This window comes from Eschrichtius robustus, chromosome 4, assembly GCF_028021215.1.
Source record: "Eschrichtius robustus isolate mEscRob2 chromosome 4, mEscRob2.pri, whole genome shotgun sequence".
NCBI lineage: Eukaryota > Metazoa > Chordata > Mammalia > Artiodactyla > Eschrichtiidae > Eschrichtius > Eschrichtius robustus.
Genome location: NC_090827.1, coordinates 87,591,439 through 87,611,610, shown reverse-complemented (window position 1 = coordinate 87,611,610; position 20,172 = coordinate 87,591,439). Strand labels below are relative to the sequence as shown.

Below are 20,172 nucleotides of genomic sequence, written 5' to 3'. Positions count from 1 at the left end.
CAATCTCTTCAGTAAGATCTTATAATTTAGTGTTGTTTCAAATATCCTTCTTCAATTCACATATGTAATAAATTGGAGAAATAGATTTTCTTAAAAAATAAGGAAAGCCTAGAATTTATGCTCAAAATGGTGTGACACTTTTTGTTGAAATGCCATTTTCCTCTACTGAAACTTATCTTTATGGTTCTAACCTGCCTTTTAATCTCTTAGTATAATAATGAACAAAAAAGTTTCTTTGACTTTCCAACTTAAATTTTTTTTTTTTTCCTATCAGTGATTTTTGCTTTTCTTTCCATGGGTTTGGTAATAGAAGCTGTACTCTTCATCCTGAGGGTATTCCCCCTTAAAGCCTCAGTTAAGAGAATTTCTGGAGAAATTTCTCAGAGAATTTCCCAAAGGAGAAATATCATTTAAATTCTTTTAAAACAAAGCATATAAAATAAACATTAGGCATAATGTATGAATTGGATAATTAATTGTAACATGATTACGGTTATGAGTTTTCAGTTTATTGATGGGACCTTAGAATTTGTAGTTTAGAAACTCTATGATCTGGCAGATTGGTAGTAAATCTGATCACTGAATTTTTTAGTAAGGTCGGATTATAATGTATATCTTAAATAAGATGTGAATATTTAAAATTCTCAAGGTGGCTTGTTTTCATCACTCTTGTGATGTCTGATCAGTCCTTTTTACTGGTCAGATTGTCACCTATTGTGGTTCTTTTTTTATTGTTGTTTGGTGTTATAAATGGCCTAAATATGGTTAGGCTTCAAAACCAACAACTATTCCAGGATTTTCCTAAATTATTGTAATTTTTATATTTTCAGAGACACCTTTGAAATTTTATAGGAAGTTATTTTTCAGACATTAGGATTTTTGGAATAAACAAAAATATTACATAGTTAAATCACAATGTCAGTAAATTGTCTTAGAGTTAGAAATCACTTTAAGAATGATTACCATATTCCTCAATTAGAATTAAAATGGCACATTTTAGGAAAGCTCTTTCGGTTTGGCTATTTAAACAATCCAAATATGACTTTGAAAAAATAACAATTAGTAACAATTCTCATACAATTACTTTGGAGTAAATATGTTTGTGAAAAAATTTTTTTAATGTGAATTTTAAGATTTTCTGTCAACCTGAATTTGCAACTTATTTGTACATTGTAGTTTCTGCCCATTGAGGAGAATATGTTTTTGAGGACGTTGTTCACAGCATCACACAGTGTCCCTTTTATGAGGACCGATGGGAGAAATTTCTCTCAGGTCTCAGTACCAGAAAAAGCTGTACTTCTCCTGAGCAACTGGTTTGTTTTTATTTTATGGACACTGAGAATCTTTGTTTCCCCCTTTGCTTTGGCCACTAAGAAGCTAAGAACTGAATTTGTGGCCCACCTTTAGCAATTGTACAGGATTTTGTGGCATGCATTTATATACTAATTTTACTTGCTAGCTTTATCCTATATTCTTACCTTTATTTTCTCTACTCTCTGACTTCATTTATTTATATCCTGTTTATATATATATATCTACATCCTTTTTTGTATAATATGATTGAATGTGTTGGGTGTGTATATGTGAGAGTATATATACACATGCACACACATATATGTATATGTGTGATTGTGTGTATGTGTGTGTGTGTGTTAATGAGCAGCTTCAAATACTTAGTAAAAAATGGGATATAAATAAATTGTGCAAGAATACTTATATTACTAATTTCAGCCTTTAATCAGTGAAGAAAGTCTGTGACTGCTTTTAAATTATTAGTCTTTTTGCAATAAAATAACCATGCTTTTGGGTCAGCATAACTAGTATTGTAAATTCCATCATAAAGACGGTTTTTGTCTTTTTTTTGTTTGTTTTAGAAAAGGGAGCCGCTTATATTTGAAAAAGATTGTGCCACTAAACTAAAGGAGAAGCAGCTCTTTAAGATATTTCCAGCCATTAACCAAAATTTTCTGGTGGACATTTTCAAGGACCACAAGTGAGTGCTAGAAGGATTGTGTGTAGTTTCTGTTGTGATGTCATTGAAATCATATGTCATGCATTTTAACCTCTTATTTTTATTTTTCTGTTAACAAAAATAATATAGGTATATTATAAACCATTTAAATGCAATAATGTAGAAAGTGAGGAGTTTCTGTCAATTGGTTCATATTCCTCCTCAATTTTTTCTCATATACATACACTAATGTATGTGTGTACATGTGAACCTATTTGCTTTTGTGTCTATATAAACACAAAAATAGGTTGTGTTTTATGTACTATTTTGTAGTTTTACTGTTATTTATTTTTTCTGTCCATACTTTGTGATCTGCTCTTTTCTTTTTAAAGTCTACAGAGTATTCCATAGTATTCTTAAGTGATTTCTTAAAGTACCATAGTTTCTTTAAACATGCTCTGTTTATGGGCTTTTTGACTGTCAGAAAAGTTGGAAACCATGTTGCACTGAGCACCCTTCAACGTACATTTTTGTGTGCGTGGGTGAATGTTATTGTAGGCTAGTTCCTAAAAGTGAAATTGCTGGTCCAGAGTGTGTACATTAAATTTTTTTACAGCTAATGCCAAATTTCCTTTTAAAAGGGCTTTCCATATTAGTTATATGCACTGATAGCGTAACCTGCCCTGGATATTAAGAATCTTTTAATTTTTTGCCAGTCTGGTGCGAAAAATATTTCATTGCTGTTTAAATTTTTATTTTCCTTATTACTACTGAGGTTGAGCTTTTTTTCCATTAAATTCTTTTTATATTAATTGCTTACCCTTTGTCTGTCTTCCTTTTGGCTGTTTGTATTTCTTTCTAGATCTGTGAGAACTCTTTATATATCATGTGTAGTTATCTTTGTTAATATAGATTATAGTAATTTTTCCTGACATAGCCATATACATATTTTAATTCATGTTTTATCAGAAAGTCTTTTCCCTTATTGGTTCTGAGTTTTATCACTTTTTAAGAAAATCTGTCCTACCCCAATATTATGAAAATATATTCTGCAGTATTTTTAGTAGTTAAATTTAAAAAGTTTATCTAGCATTTTTATGTGTATGGTATGAAGTAGAGTTTAACTTAATTGTTTTTTCCAAATGATTAACTGGATGAATAGGTCACCTTTACCCACTGATATAACATATAACTACTAATATTTACTACATTCTCAAATATACGTTTTCTTTTATAGACTCTTTGATTCCATTGAGCTATTTGGTCCTAAGTTTCCACCATCTTGTTTTAATTATTGTGGTGTTGTAGTGTGTTTCGATGCTTAGTATGTTAGGAATGCTTCTGGTTTGAGTAATACATACTTTCGATCTTAATGTATTCCTTAAATTCCTATTTTAGCAAGAGTTGTTTTAAATAGATGCCTTTTTAGAATCTTTGGAGAATCCAATATAGATTTTTTTTCTTTAGTTTATTAGTATATGTCATGTCAGTCACAGTAATTTCTGGAATAAAAAAATCTTTCAGGTTTTGTTTTTTTCCTTTAATGTAGTGTCAGAATTGATTTCAGGATTTTTGTAACAGTAGTTAAATGAGATAAGTCTGTGATATCTTTGTCAGATTTTGGTTTTAGGGTTTCATTTGGTGTTTGGCTTAATAAAAGAACCTGGCAAGACTGCCATTTTTCTCTGTGCTCTGGAAAGTTTAAATAAATTAGTACCTTGAGAAATGATTAACAAAGACCTAGAAGAATTAAAGAACAAACAAAAAGAGATGACCAATACAATAACTGAAATGAAAACTACACTAGAAGGAATCAATAGCAGAATAACTGAGGCAGAAGAACGGATAAGTGACCTGGAAGACAGAATGGTGGAATTCACTGCTGCGGAACAGACTAAAGAAAAAAGAATGAAAAGAAATGAAGACAGCCTAAGAGACCTCTTAGACAATATTAAACGCAACAACATTCGCATTATAGGGGTCCCAGAAGGAGAAGAGAGAGAGAAAGGACCAGAGAAAATATTTGAAGAGATTATAGTCGAAAACTTCCCTAACATGGGAAAGGAAATAGCCACCCAAGTCCAGGAAGCGCAGAGAGTCCCATACAGAATAAACCCAAGGAGAAACACGCCGAGACACATAGTAATCAAAGTGGCAAAAATTAAAGACAAAGAAAAATTATTGAAAGCAGCAAGGGAAAAACGACAAATAACATACAAGGGAACTCCCATAAGGTTAACAGCTGATTTCTCAGCAGAAACTCTGCAAGCCAGAAGGGAGTGGCATGATATACTTAAAGTGATGAAAGGGAAGAACCTACAACCAAGATTACTCTACCCGGCAAGGATCTCATTTAGATTTGATGGAGAAATCAAAAGCTTTAGAGACAAGCAAAAGCTAAGAGAATTCAGCACCACCAAACCAGCTCTACAACAAATGCTAAAGGAACTTCTCTAAGTGGGAAACACAAGAGAAGAAAAGGACCTACAAAAACAAACCCAAAACAATTAAGAAAATGGTCATAGGAACATACATATCGATAATTACCTTAAACGTGAATGGATTAAATGCCCCAACCAAAAGACATAGACTGGCTGAATGGATACAAAAACAAGACCCATATATATGCTGTCTACAAGAGACCCACTTTAGACCTAGGGACACATACAGACTGAAAGTGAGGGGATGGAAAAAGATATTCCATGCAAATGGGAATCAAAAGAAAGCTGGAGTAGCTATACTCATATCAGATAAAATAGACTTTAAAAAAAAGAATGTTACAAGAGACAAGGAAGGACACTACATAATGATCAAGGGATCAATCCAAGAAGAAGATATAACAATTATAAATATATATGCACCCAACACAGGAGCACCTCAGTACATAAGGCAACTGCTAACAGCTATAAAAGAGGAAATTGACAGTAACACAATCATAGTGGGGGACTTTAACACCTCACTTACACCAATGGACAGATCATCCAAAATGAAAATAAATAAGGAAACAGAAGCTTTAAATGACACAATAGACCAGATAGATTTAATTGATATATATAGGACATTCCATCCAAAAACAGCAGATTACACGTTCTTCTCAAGTGCGCACGGAACATTCTCCAGGATAGATCACATCTTGGGTCACAAATCAAGCCTCAGTAAATTTAAGAAAATTGAAATCATATCAAGCATCTTTTCTGACCACAGCGCTAGGAGATTAGAAATGAATTACAGGGGAAAAAACATAAAAAAGACAAACACATGGAGGCTAAACAATACGTTACCAAATAACCAAGAGATCACTGAAGAAATCAAAGAGGAAATCAAAAAATACCTAGAGCCAAATGACAATGAAAACACGACGACCCAAAGCCTATGGGATGCAGTGAAAGCAGTTCTAAGAGGGAAGTTTATAGCTATACAAGCCTACCTAAAGAAACAAGAAAAATCTCAAGTAAACAATCTAACCTTACACCTAAAGAAACTAGAGAAAGAAGAACAAACAAAACCCAAAGTTAGCAGAAGGAAAGAAATCATAAAGATCAGAGCAGAAATAAATGAAATAGAAACAAAGAAAACAATAGCAAAGATCAATAAAACTAAAAGCTGGTTGTTTGAGAAGATAAATCTAATTGATAAGCCATTAGCCAGACTCATCAAGAAAAATAGGGAGAGGACTCAATAAAATCAGAAATGAAAAAGGAGAAGTTACAACAGACACCGCAGAAATACAAAGCATCCTAAGAGACTACTACAAGCAACTTTATGCCAATAAAATGGACAACCTGGAAGAAATGGACAAATTTTTAGAAAGGTATAACTTTCCAAGACTGAACCAGGAAGAAACAGAAAATATGAACAGACCAATCACAAGTAATGAAATTGAAACTGTGATTAAAAATCTTCCGACAAACAAAAGTCCAGGACCAGATGGCTTCACAGGTGAATTCTATCAAACATTTAGAGAAGAGCTAACACCTATCCTTCTCATACTCTTCCAAAAAATTGCAGAGGAAGGAACACTCCCAAACTCGTTCTATGAGGCCACCATCACCCTGATACCAAAACCAGACAAAGACACTACAAAAAAAGAAAATTACAGACCAATATCACTGATGAATATAGATGCAAAAATCCTCAACAAAATACTAGCAAACAGAATCCAACAACACATTAAAAGGATCATACACCACGATCAAGTGGGATTTATCCCAGGGATGCAAGGATTCTTCAATATACGCAAATCAATCAATGTGATACACCATATTAACAAATTGAAGAATAAAAACAATATGATCATCTCAATAGATGCAGAAAAAGCTTTTGACAAAATTCAACACGCATTTATGATAAAAACTCTCCAGAAAGTGGGCATAGAGGGAACCTACCTCAACATAATAAAGGCCATATATGACAAACCCACAGCAAACATCATTCTCAATGGTGAAAAACTGAAAGCATTTCCTCTAAGATCAGGAACGAGACAAGGATGTCCACTCTCACCACTATTATTCAACATAGTTCTGGAAGTCCTAGCCACGGCAATCAGAGAAGAAAAAGAAATAAAAGGAATACAAATTGGAAAAGAAGAAGTAAAACTGTCACTGTTTGCGGATGACATGATACTATACATAGAGAATCCTAAAACTGCCACCAGAAAACTGCTAGAGCTAATTAATGAATATGGTAACGTTGCAGGATACAAAATTAATGCACAAAAATCTCTTGCATTCCTATACACTAATGATGAAAAATCTGAAAGAGAAATTATGGAAACACTCCCATTTACCATTGCAACAAAAAGAATAAAATACCTAGGAATAAACCTACCTAGGGAGACAAAAGACCTGTATGCAGAAAACTGTAAGACACTGATGAAAGAAATTAAAGATGATATCAACAGATGGAGAGATATACCATGTTCTTGGACTGGAAGAATCAACATTGTGAAAATGAGTATACTACCCAAAGCAATCTACAGATTCAATGCAATCCCTATCAAATTACCAATGGCATTTTTTACGGAGCTAGAACAAATCATCTTAAAATTTGTATGGAGACACAAAAGACCCCGAATAGCCAAAGCAGTCTTGAGGGAAAAAAATGGAGCTGGAGGAATCAGACTCCCTGACTTCAGACTATACTACAAAGCTACAGTAATCAAGACAATATGGTACTGGCACAAAAACAGAAACATAGATCAATGGAACAAGATAGAAAGCCCAGAGATTAACCCACGCACCTATGGTCAACTAATCTATGACAAAGGAGGCAAAGATATACAATGGAGAAAAGACAGTCTCTTCAATAAGTGGTGCTGGGAAAACTGGACAGCTACATGTAAAAGAATGAAATTAGAATACTCCCTAACACCATACACAAAAATTTAAAAAAAAAAAAAAAATTAGTACCTTGAAGGTTCTGGGGTTGTGCCTTTTTAGGGGGAAGGTGTCTTCGCTTTTCTTTAGGGAGAAGGTCTTTTCACTATCTTGTTAGGGGTATTGCTTTATTCAGATGTTTGCTTTTTTTGCATGAGTCTTTTCTGGTAGTTTGTCTTCTAGAAAATCATCAGGTTTATTATTGTTAAGTTGTATATAATATTCTGTGGTAATTAAAAACATTATTTTGTATTTGATCATGTCCTTTTTTCCTTTCCGAATGTTTTTTTTCTATTTTCTTTGTTTTTGCTGTTTATCAGATTGGCCCTTTTAAAGAACAGGCTCTTGGTTTATTGATCAAAGTCTTTTATATTCTCTAATCATTTATTTTTGGTGATTCTTTTCTATTTTTGATGGTTCCTTTCTCTTTAAATTTGTTATGTTTTCAATTCCTTGGTTAGTTTGTTTCCTTTCAATGTTTAATAACAAATATACTTAAGGGTGTGAATTTTTTTCTGTATAATGTTTTTGATATATATGTAATGTTTTGATTTTGATATGTAGTATTTTCATTTTTTTCTAAATAATCTCTAATTCACTTTGACTTTCTCATTTATCCAAGAGTTTTATATTTTCTAAATGGTTTGATAGTTTGGTGGGGGGGTGGGGATTACTGTTTGTTTTGTTGTGTTGGGGTATAAGAATGCAGCCTGAAAGAGTCCTACTTTTTGGAAGTTGAGATTTTCTTTGTGGTTTAATACATGATCAGTTATTATAAATATTGCACAAAGTGCCTTTTTTAAAAAAATATTTATTTATATACTTATTTATTTGGCTTCTTCGGGTCTTAGTTGCGGCATGCGGGATCTTTCGTTGCAGCGTGCTGACTTCTCTCTAGTTGTGGCTCGCGGGCTGCAGACCGCGCAGGCTCAGTAGTTGCGGCATGTGGGCTTAGTTGCCCCGCGGTCTGTGGGATCTTAGTTCCCGACCAGGGATTGAACCCACGTCCCCTGCATTGGAAGGTGGATTCGCAACCACTGGACCACCAGGGAAGTCCCTGAAAGTGCTTTTGAAAAAGAATATTTTCTGCTGAGTATGCAGAGTTCTAAATATGTCACTTGAATCAAGTTTTTCATGGTATTATTTCAATCCACAACTTTTCTATTTATTTTTGCTACCTAAACAGCTGTTTTCTTAGAGTTATGTGTTAAAATATCCCAAGGCACTGGGGGTTAGGAGGGTGGTGCTGGCATATGGCAACTCTCTTCTATGGGGACCTAGGGCAATAAGCCCTGATGTGAAATTACCCAGAGTTGTGGTTCCCCAGGCAAGGTAAGGGGACTGAGTTGAGTCCTTCCTCTCGATGCTCAGAGTGATTGGTCAGTCAGGCCCCTTGGGGCAGGTATTATGGTATTAAATGATTACCTCCCTTTGTCTGGCAACAGCTGGATAATTGTCTCAGTTACCAGTAGCTTCAGTTTCACCCCTGTAAGAAGGGTAGGTTCGTTCAGTTACTGCAGTATATGCCTGCAGTGTCATCTTCCAGGGCCATGCACTGCTAACAGCACCTGTGGTGGAGACTGGCTTCCAGCCCTAGGAGTGGGCAAGCCAGGTGATTTTAAGAACTAGTTAGGATGTGGTTAATTTCTAGTAGCTTCTAGCCCCTAGAAACCCCTATTTGTTGAGCATATGTGAGGCGGCAAGATGAAAGCGCTCAAGGAGAATTGGTAGTCCCAAATGGTTCCCCTTCAAGGGTTGTCTTTAATAAATTGAAGAAGAGCAAAATATCACAGTATTTTGGATAACTATTTATCACATTTCAAAAACAGTCCTTTGTGGTCATCTCTTCATTATCTGGCCATTGGAAAAGATCAGAGGCATAAATAGTCTGAAATAATGAGCAGTATAAAATCATTTATAATTTGCTTTGGAATGAGTTTCTTTGGATACGGGGACATTAGCGTTTCAGGTGTTTGTCAAATTTTGTAGAATTTCATATTCCACATAATATAGTATCACCATGAAAATATGCCTAAATAATATAGGGGTGGGAGGTAAGGTAGTGTTTTAGTTTTTCCTTTCTATATCCCTGCTTAGAATTTCTTTGACTAGAACGCCATGGTATAAGTAAAATGTAAAATTTGACAGGATAAAAATGTCAGTTAAAGGATTTATTGTCTGTTTTTATTTATTTATTTATTTATTTATTTATTTATTTACTTATTTATTTATGTCTGTGTTGGGTCTTCGTTTCTGTGCGAGGGCTCTCTCCAGTTGAGGCAAGCGGGGGCCACTCTTCATCGCGGTGCGCGGGCCTCTCAGTATCGCGGCCTCTCTTGTTGTGGAGCACAGGCTCCAGACGCGCAGGCTCAGCAGCTGTGGTTCACGGGCCCAGTTGCTCCGCGGCATGTGGGATCTTCCCAGACCAGGGCTCGAACCCGTGTCCCCTGCACTAGCAGGCAGACTCTCAACCACTGCGCCACCAGGGAAGCCCCTATTGTCTGTTTTTGATGTTTGAAGGAAACTGAAACCATGTGTGAATCCAACAAGGGACTTAAGTATAGGTGATTAGATGAAAGAAAGATTTGTGGAAAATTTACCTGGAATAAAAGATAAGAAAATGAATTAATTATCCATATGTTACTTTTTGGTATTCATTTAAAAAATTAGTTTTTGAGAGCCTCTAACTTGACACTTTCCCTCTGTTCATTCTTGAGTCTTGAGATACACAATGAGCATTTAATTTTCATGTTTAAAACTTAGAAGTGAGCCAATTTTTCATATTCTTCTAAGATTTTGAAAGATTGCTTATGTTAATGTTTCCACATAACTTTTATTTTCATTTATTGACCTCATATTTGTACTTCAACTCTCTACAGCTATTCATTAGAACACACAGTGCAATTTCTAAATTGTGTTCTTGAAGGAGACCCTGTAAAAACGGTGGTAGCACAAGAGTTTGTTCACCAAAATGAGAATGTCACTTCTCATACTGCACAGAAGTCTAAGGAGAAGAAGGTATAGAGCTACTTAATTTTTTACAGTAATGGTAAATAATTGTGTGTGAAAATATCATTGGTTTGTTAGATAGTTTAATGATTATTTCTCACCATTTTTCATAGACTGGAAATTTAACCACCAATAGCATATTTGGTTTAGAATATCTATTTGCTCAAAATAGTGAATTTATGGCTGATTATATTTTTTTCTTTAAAGCCTTTGTGCACAACAAGCATTGGAATTTCTGTAACTTTTTATGTGTAGACTACACAGTAGAGTATGAGGCTTGATTGAATAGCAGTGGGTGTAATATGATGGGTCTTAGGGCATAAATAATATGGGTGGCAATGTTTAGCCATTTGAGAAGCTACCAAGCATTTTCCCCAAATGGCTACATTCTTTTGCATTTCCATCAGCAGTGTATGAGGGTTACAATTTCTCCACATCCTCTCTGACACTTGTTATCATCTGTCTTTTTGATTATAGCCATCCTAGTGGGTGTGAAGTTGTTTTATGGGTACTGGGATTTGTTTTAATCAGGTATGGTAAGACACCCAGAGATGGAAATGTTGTGAAGGAAGTTTATTATACTCACAGATCCCTAGAAATGGGAGGCATGGCCCAAAGCCACATGAGGAAGCACCAGGGTCAAGGAGGCAAAGGAAGTAGGGGGGAAACGTGGGCAAGAGCCTTTTTTGTGGTGTCTGCGGGAAGGACTGGGCAAGGCAGAGTAATAAGCAGGTTTAGGATGGACTAGTTTGAATAATTTCAGCAGGCTCTGGGGCATAGGAACTGTCCCTAGTCTTCTGGTACCTGGCTTCGGTGATCAGGGTATATAGATGGTGGCCAGAGAGTGAGAGCCCCATAAAGAAGGTAGTTGGGGGTATGGGCTCTAGATTGGATGGTTTGCATATATAAAGTGTTCTAGCAAGTGAGTTGTTTCCTATCTCTAGGAATTAGCTAACCCCAAGGTGGTGGGTGCTGTGTCTCCAGGGGTCAGCAAAGCCCCAGATGTCAAAGCATCAGAATACAGGAAATAAAAGACGTGGCTAATACAGAAGTGGTATCTCATTGTGACTTTGATTTGCATTTCCCTGATTACTGGTGATGTTGAGCATCTTTTCATGTGCTTATTGGCCATTTGTATATCCTCTTTGAAGAAATGTCTATTAATATCCATTACCCATTACAATTAAAAAATTCTCTAGTTGTATGAATTTTTATATAGTCTACATACAAGACCCTTATCAGACATATGACTTGCAGAATTTTTCCCGTTCCAAGGGTTGTCTTTTCACTTTTTTGATGATGTCCTTTGAAGCACAAAAGTTTTAAAAATTGATCACGTGCAATTCTTCTTTTTTCTTTTGTTGGATGTACTTTTGGTGTCATATCTAAGAAACTATTGCCTAATCCAAGGTCATGAGGATTTACACCTGAGTTTTCTTCTAAGAGTTTTATAGTTTTAGTGCTTACATTTAGAGCTTTGATCTATTTTGGGTTAATTTTTGTATATGGTGTGAGATAGGGGTCCAGGTTCATTCTCTTGCATGTGGATATCCAGTTGTCACAGCACCACTTGTTGCAAAGACTGCTTTTCCCCATTGAATTTTCTTAGCACCCTAGTTGAAAATGAATTGACTATAAATTTATCACTAGACTCTCAGTTTCATTCTGTTGATCTGTATGTCTCTCATTATGCCAGTACCGCAGTCTTGATTACTGTAGCTTTGTAGTAAGTTTTGAAATTAGGAAGTGTGAATTTTCAACTATTTTCAGGATTATTTTGTCTGTTCTGGCCCCCTTGCATTTCCATGTGAATTTTAGGATCAGCTTGTCAATTTCTGCAAAGAAGCCAGTTGGAATTTTCATGGGGATTGTGTTGAGCCTGTGGATCAATTTGAGGAGTATTACGATCTTAACAATATTGTCTTCCTATTCATGAATATGGAGTACCTTTCGATTTATTTAGCTCCTCTTAATTTCATTCAACAGTGTGTTGTAGTTTTGAGTATAAGTTTTACATGCCTTTTTAAAAATTTATTTCTAAGCATTTTAGTTTTTTTGATGCTATTATAAATGAAATTGGTTTCTTAATTTTATTTTTGGATAGTACATTGCAAATACATAGAAATACAGTTGATTTTGTATGTTAATCTTGTATTCATTTTAGGCTTTTTTTTCTTTTTTAAACAGTCCTCAATCATCCTGCTATACTTACTTATTAATAAGACCACTCAGGGATAGTGGAGCACCACTTGTGTGTTGCCTTTGTTCTTTGAATATTTCACCATCACTTAGCTGATATGTAGAACTTAGGTAATTTTGGTTTTCATGTGATCTGTTAGTGTGTACACGGAGCAGGAACCAAATGATACCACTGATGCCTGTGTTCATCATGGATAGGTGCAGTATATTATAAGATTCAGGGAGTGTACAAGATGATGATGAGACCTTCAGTGCCAAACTGGGAATGAAGATTACTTTTTCACCGGATAATAGAGCAAGGCACTCTTGGTCATTATGGCGATAGAGGAAGTGACGGGGACAAAGTGTGCTTGCTCAAAGTGGGAGATGGTTAGAAAATGTTGGAATCAGAAAAGGGATTTTGTGAGTTGTGTAAATGTTGGCCAGAACGTAAATTTGGGTAAGTTATACTGGAGATTATTCTAAGCCTTTCTCAAAAAAACGTAGGTAGGTGTCACAACACTGATAAAAATCTTTTAAGATTTGTGAGCAGAATAGTCTGTCTTTGATATCCCAGGATCCCAAGGGATCAGAGATACTAAAGGGGAGTATCATGATACCAGTAACATTTTGGTTGATCTGCTTTGTTCGAGAAACTAACATTTATTTAAAACTGTGTTTTATTAATACTACTACTTTTTCCCTTTAGCTTTTAATAAAATTTGCAAGTTTGTTACCATTGGAAATGGTTTTGGTATAATAGTACATCACGCTTTCAAGTGACACTAATTACATAAATTCTTAGGCAGCATGTATTTCACTTGGCCCTTGTTAATGAAGTTATAGTAAACCACATCACTATGAAAGGGTTGTAAAAATAAATTTTGGTTTTATTTTAAAAGAGAGTAGCTGTTTGATAAAGTATCTCTCATTATGTACTGTCTGTTTTTGGCCACGCCATGTGGCTTGCGGGATCTTGGTTCCCCCACTAGGGATTGAACCCCGGCCTCTGGCAGTGAAAGTGCCGAGTCCTAACCACTGGACCGCCAGGGAATTCCCTGTTTTTTCTTTTTTAAAAATAAGAAATGAACGGTCCCTTCCCAGAGAACCAAATGTAATTTGCATTTTTTAGTATGAACACCAACAGAGAGAGGCTTTAAAGCTATGAAATTTTTATGTCCATATTGTTAGGCACTATGGGCTTTTCAAAGGTCATAGAAAGTGTTTTTATTATCCTCTCCCTGGAAAATCTTTGATTTTATCAGGGATGCAAGCCATATACTCACAGAATATTTAAACGTTAATATGAAAGAAGCTTGTGATTATTTACTACTGAGCGTGACATAAGGATGTAGGTCCTATGAATATTCTTAGGTAAGAGAGAGCCTTGCGTTTGTTGCAAAAAATAAATTGACTGTATATTTACAGATTTTTGACTGTGGTAATGAGTTAGGAATATGGTGACGCGTTTATTTTATTCTTTTCTATTTGGTGGAGAGCGTTGAGGCATATTTGTGTAATAATTATTATTTTCATTAACCTTGTGTTTTAAATTAGAGTTAGTTTAGTTTCTTTAATTTAAGGTCCCATATGGGTAACAACTACTTGATGATATTTCAGAAAACTCAAAAAGTCAACACTACCATAGCGGCTAGTTGGTAGTCAGCTGATTGAAAACTGCCCATAAACCTCCCTATGATTTTCTACCTACTATAAGGCATGGTTACTCCACATGCTTTTCTGTTTTAACAAGAATATTATTCAATTACTTTATCAATTGGTTTTTTAAAAATATTGAAATATGACATTACTGCCTTCAGTGGTTGGACTGATCCTTTGAATGGATTTACAAACTAAAATTTGGAAAATATTGCATTAGATAAATGAGCATTATTCCTTGAATATCTTGTATTCTCTCTTTTGGCTTGATTTTTTTTTAAATTTTCATAATTTTAGAGAACTTTTTAACATCTTCTAAGATAAGAATGGTTAAAGAAGGAGTACCCTTATGTCATGAAAAGGTTAACAGTACTTGCTAAGTGCATGACTTACTAGATAGACAGTAGGGAGAGTCTGTTTTTTAAGAAGAAAGATAAAAATCAGTAGAGCCCAGTTTTCATGTACATTTTTTTGAAGGTAAAGTTTGTGCTTTCTACTTTCGTTCGTATTTTACTTATTGTGTAACACCTTAAAGGCAAAGAAATTGAAAGAGACTGAAGATATACCAAGCGAGCCATCTTTCCAGGATTTTGAGTATCCAGAGTATGATGACTACAGGGCAGAGGCTTTCCTGCACCAGCAGAAGAGGATAGAATGCTATAGCAAGGCAAAAGAAGCTTATCGGATGGGGAAGAAAAACGTTGCCACGTTTTATGCCCAGCAAGTAAAGAGGAAAATTATTTTTTCTTTGTCACTTACAACGTCTGAATAATCTTGAAGCAGATAATACTCATACTGTGACTTGATTAAGTTATTCTGGGGAATGTACATTGCATAAGTGATATAAAGTATCCTAATATCTAAGAAATGTATGGTTCTGAGAATTCCGACAGTCCATATTTTCTTTTAGGTTGGATTCTCTCATTCAGTACTGCTTCTAAACAGATACGAATTTTCTGGAGGAAAGGAAGCAGAATGTTAATATTGGCCATCCCAGGGTGGGATTACAGAGGTCTTGTGCTTTCTGTCATGCTTGAATTTTAAGTTGTGTATCACTATCATAGTCAGAAAAAGAAAGTTACATTAATATCTTTCAGGGAAGTAAAATTTCTACCTGGGCTCATTCGGCATGGTATTACAAGAAACCTGATTGATTTACTTTTTGTTTTTTGTGGTTCCATATCGCTTACTTTTTTATGATGGAGCAGAAAAAGGTGTCAAACCGGTATAACCTTGTGAGCAATAATGGCAAAAACCTTGAGGGATGACTTCAGGGGTAACTACAAGGTTTTAAAGGGTTGAGACTCGGGATTATCAAAAGATAAACCAGTGGATTCCTTCTTGAGATGTGTGTTGTTTATTTAAGTGTCCCTTTCCTATGATTTTTGGATCAGAGAATGTGTTAGAAATGATGATTTAGTAGTTTAAGAACTATGTTATTAGTCCACTGAAATTCACCTAAATTTTGGTGCATTCTTGCATATTAGCCCATTGCATTATTTAAAATTTTACATGTGTTGTTGCCTTTTTTGTTCTTCCTTTTATTTGGGGCACTATTTGTTTCCTCATTGCTTACTAAGTAGCAGATATCAAAAGTGATTACTGATGATATGTTTATAATTAAAGGGTAGTCTCCATGAGCAGAAGATGAAAGAAGCCAATCACCTTGCTGCTGTGGAGATCTTTGAGAAAGTCAATGCCTCCCTGCTGCCACAGAATGTTTTAGACCTCCATGGGCTGCATGTGGATGAGGCTATAGAACATTTGATGACAGTTTTACAGCAGAAAACTGAAGGTAGGACTACAGTCATGACAGATTTTCACAAATTCAAGGGAGTCTGAATGTGCAGGCTGAGGATATCTGTGCCACATTTATAGATGTTTGTATTAGATTCATTCTTCAAGAAAACCTTGGGAAAGAATTCTAACTGCCATGTCCATTAACATTTTTATTTTCCTGTTTCAGTTATGTTTGTATTCCTTTGTTATAATTGTCAAAGGGAGGGCATGATGTAATCTGAGATTCCTCTGGACCATTCAGGAATATAATACATCTTTGTTCAGTAGACATTTATTAAAGCTAATAGATACTTATTAGATGTCAGTTGCTCAACAGATGTTTAATAAAATGCAGAAGTAAATTAGGTGATAGGATTTTTATAGAATTATCATAAAGGCAGGATTTCTGAGTGTTTGCATTATGGTGGTATGCCCTTCTCCCTTTCTGCTTGTATTTTGTCTTTGCGGGTCAGTAGGAATGCTACTGCCTGCCTCTTACAATCAATATCATGTACTTTATATACGTTAAAGTATCTTGTTGGTTTATCATCTTGTTTCCTTTTCATCACCAGATGGTAGCACTTGGGAAAATTCAGTCTGTTGTAGTACTCTAATACTAGGGAGTCATCTCCTCTTAGCACTACTAGGATATTTTTGAATTCTCAACTTGGCTCTCTCTTTGTCTTACATTTTATTGTGGAGACATGGAATCCATGCCTCAGTTATTACCCTGTGGTTCCATAATACTGCTCTGTCATTGATAGCTGTATTGTTCTGGTTAATTAATTTACATATATTTTAGAAAGTTTTATACTATATGTTATATAGGTTTATCAGTTCAGCACATATAGGTTTTACAGTTCAGTTGTAATTAAATGCTTGATTAAATATAATTGATATAAAAAGTTTATCATGAAAACCACTGAAAAACCATTGAAAAAGTTGCGAGTAAAATAACGAACACCTGTACCCATGAATGTAAGTAACAAGTGATAACATTTTACTATATGTGCTTCATATATATATATATATATATTTTTTGTTCCTCCCTTAGCATTATCCCCAATCCTTTTCTCTTTCTTCTCTCCCTTTCTGATGGAAATCAACATCCTTCAGTTTGGTCTGCATCATTCTGGCCAGTTTTGAAAATACCTTTACTACGTGTATTGTACATTCGTCCATAATTGGTCTATAGTATCCTTTTTGTGAGTTTTAAAAAATGAACATACATGGTGTCACACTATATCATCAGCCAAGCCACTTATTTTATTTTTACCCAATACAGTTTTCAAGATCTACTCATCTAGACTGATTGAGTTTTTTTTTTTATTATAACTGCTGTGTAGTATTGTGTGACCTTATCATAATGTATCCATCCCTCTATTGATGGACGTTTAATTATAATGTTGCAGTGAGCTTTATTTTGCATATCAACATGTGTACTCTTATCACTATCCTTTTTCCTAGCTTTTTATATTGAAAAATTAAAAACCTGCAGAGAAGTTGAAAGAATTGTACAATATACATATTGTACAAATTTTGTACAATATATGATTTGTACATATATCCTTTACCTAGATTGATCAGTCGTCAACATTTGGCCATATTTGTTTATCTCTCTAGAATTTCTTTCTGCTGAACCATTTGAGAATAAGTCTCATTAAACATTGTGGTGCTTTACTTTCGCATACCTCAGCATGTTTATCTCTTGAGGACAAATTCATTCTCCTACATAATCACAATACATTATCACTTTTACGATATTTAACATTGTTATAATGATGTTGTCTAATATACAGGCCATATTCAGATTTTTCCAGTTATATGGAAATGTCCTGTGTAGCTGTGCCATGTTCCACCCCCAATCCAGGATCTAGTCATGCATCATATGTTCTAGTTGATTGTCCCAAATCTGTAGCCTCCTATAATATAGAAGACTTCCTCAGTCTGTTTTTTGTTTTCCATGTTATTGACATTTTTAAAGACTCCACGCCAGTTGTTTGGTAGATTGCCCTACAATTTTAATTTGTCTGATTGTTTCTTCATGATTAGATTCAGTTTAAAATTTTCTTGGTGAAAATACTGCATAGGAGATGTTAGGTCATCCTTGGTGAACTAATCAAGAGACATATATGGTCAGTTTGCCCCAGTATTGGTGGTGTTAAGTTTGATTTCTTAGCTTAATGTGGGACTCTACCATATCAGATTTTGCTTTGTAAATATACCTTTTCTCCCTTTGTAATCAATTAGTAAATTTTGGTGATTGATACTTTGTGACTGTGTGAATAACTGTTCTCATTTTGCCTAATGATTGTAGCATCCACAGATGATCCTTGTCTGAATCAATTATTATATTGGTGGTTACATAATGGTGTTTTAAAAAAAATTTATTAATTTATTAATTTTTAAAAATTTATTTATTTTTGGCTGTGTTGGGTCTTCGTTGTTGCACGTGGGCTTTCTCTAGTTGCGGTGGCTTCTCTTGTTGCAGAGCACTGGCTGTAGGCACGCGGGCTTCAGTAGTTGTGGCATGCGGGCTCTGTAGTTGTGGCTCACGGGCTCTAGAGCACAGGCTCAGTGGTTGTGGTGCACGGGCTTAGTTGCTCCGCGGCATGTGGGATCTTCCAGGACCAGGGATCAAACCCATGTCCCCTGCATTGGCAGGAGGATTCTTAACCACCGCGCTACCAGGGAAGTTCTCATAATGGTGTTTTATAATTTGTGTTCCTTCTCTGTTTATTAGCAGACATTCTTTGATAAAGTAGAGGATCCCCCTCCCCCAGTTGTTTTTTAAATAGAATTTTGAAAATCTTGGAGAAAGAACTAGAAAACAACAACAATAAAGATTAGAAAAGAGAAAATTTAAGAGCGGTTTAAATACATTATTTAATCTGGAGAAAAGAAAAGCAGAAGTATTATATGGAAGTATTATAAGGGAATATTTTGTCTATAGAGGATGAGTAAATCATTTACTCAATAAAATTTGATTATCTTCTATATTCTAGACATCAGGGATAAAGCAGTGAAAAAGGCACACAATCTCTGTCTTTATGGAGTTTGCCGTCTAGTAGGATAGATGACATTGAATAAATAGTTACATAAATGGTTAGCATTGTGATAAGAAAGTACACGTTGCTATGTTTCATTTAGCATAAATTCCCAGATCCCTACATAATTGTTCCTTGTCCTGTCTCTACATTCTCATCTCGTGTTTTGCTTCTTCTCCTTTTCTTTATGTTTATCTACATTATCATTTGTTGACCTCCAGATTAAATTAGGCTCCCTATTGAAAGCCTCTCATAGTACTCCTCTGTATCACAGTACTTATAAAAAGCTTGCTGTATAATTGATTATTAAATGTCCATCTTTTTGGCCAAGAATTGAGTCAGTGATGATTATTGAATCATTATTGTATATTGAACCTTTCATTCACCACTTTAAAAAACTTTTGAATAAATGACTGAATAAAGGGTAGGTACTCCTCTCATTTTATAGATAAGGAAACTGATGGTATAAATAGTTTAATAAAGTGGAAAATAATAAGTGTCGGTAAGGATATAGAGAATTGGAACCCTCATATATTGCTGGTGGGAATGTTAAATGGTACAACCACTGTGGAAAAGGTTGACATTCCTTGAAAGGTTAAACACAGAGCTACCATATGACCCAGCAGTTCTGCTCCTAGGTTTGTACACGAGAGAACTGAAAACACAATTCATCCACACAAAAGCTGGTACACGAATGTTCATAATAGTCAAAAGGTAGAAACAACCCAAATCTATCAACTGGTGAATGGACAAAATGTGGTATATCCATACAATGGAATATAATTCAGCCATAAAAAGGAATGAAATGCTGATACGTGCTACAACATGGATGAACCTTGTAAACATTATGCAGTGTGAAAGAAGCCAGATACAAAGGGCCACATATTACATGATTTCCATTTATTGTACATGAAATGTCTAGAATGGGCAGATCAATAGAAACAGAAAGTACATTAATGTTTGCTGGGACTGGAAAGGGGGGGATGGAGATTGACTGCTAACAGGAACAGAATTTCTTTTTGAGATGATGGAATGTTCTGGAATTAGATCGTGTTGATGGTTACACAACATTGTAATAATGTAATAAAAACTACTGAATTGTACATTTTAAAATCATGAATTTTATGTTAGGTGAATTTTATCTCAATAGAAAAAATTATGAGAATAAAAGTGT

General features: G+C 35.0%; 1 protein-coding gene across 7 annotated transcripts in view; it reads left to right on the top strand.

Moving 5' to 3' along the window:
* Positions 1-20,172, top strand: part of N4BP2 (NEDD4 binding protein 2) — an 81,585-nt gene that overhangs the window by 57,671 nt on the left and 3,742 nt on the right. For 5 of the 7 annotated variants that reach the window (XM_068543070.1, XM_068543071.1, XM_068543068.1 and 2 more), the window contains 5 exons: positions 1,177-1,272; positions 1,875-1,993; positions 10,206-10,344; positions 14,708-14,896; positions 15,799-15,967. In XM_068543070.1, coding sequence (XP_068399171.1) covers positions 1,177-1,272; positions 1,875-1,993; positions 10,206-10,344; positions 14,708-14,896; positions 15,799-15,967 — 712 coding nt within the window. Of the gene's footprint in view, positions 1-1,176; positions 1,314-1,874; positions 1,994-10,205; positions 10,345-14,707; positions 14,897-15,798; positions 15,968-20,172 lie in introns of those variants that run through there. The other 2 variants (XM_068543072.1, XM_068543074.1) reach the window with 2 other exon arrangements.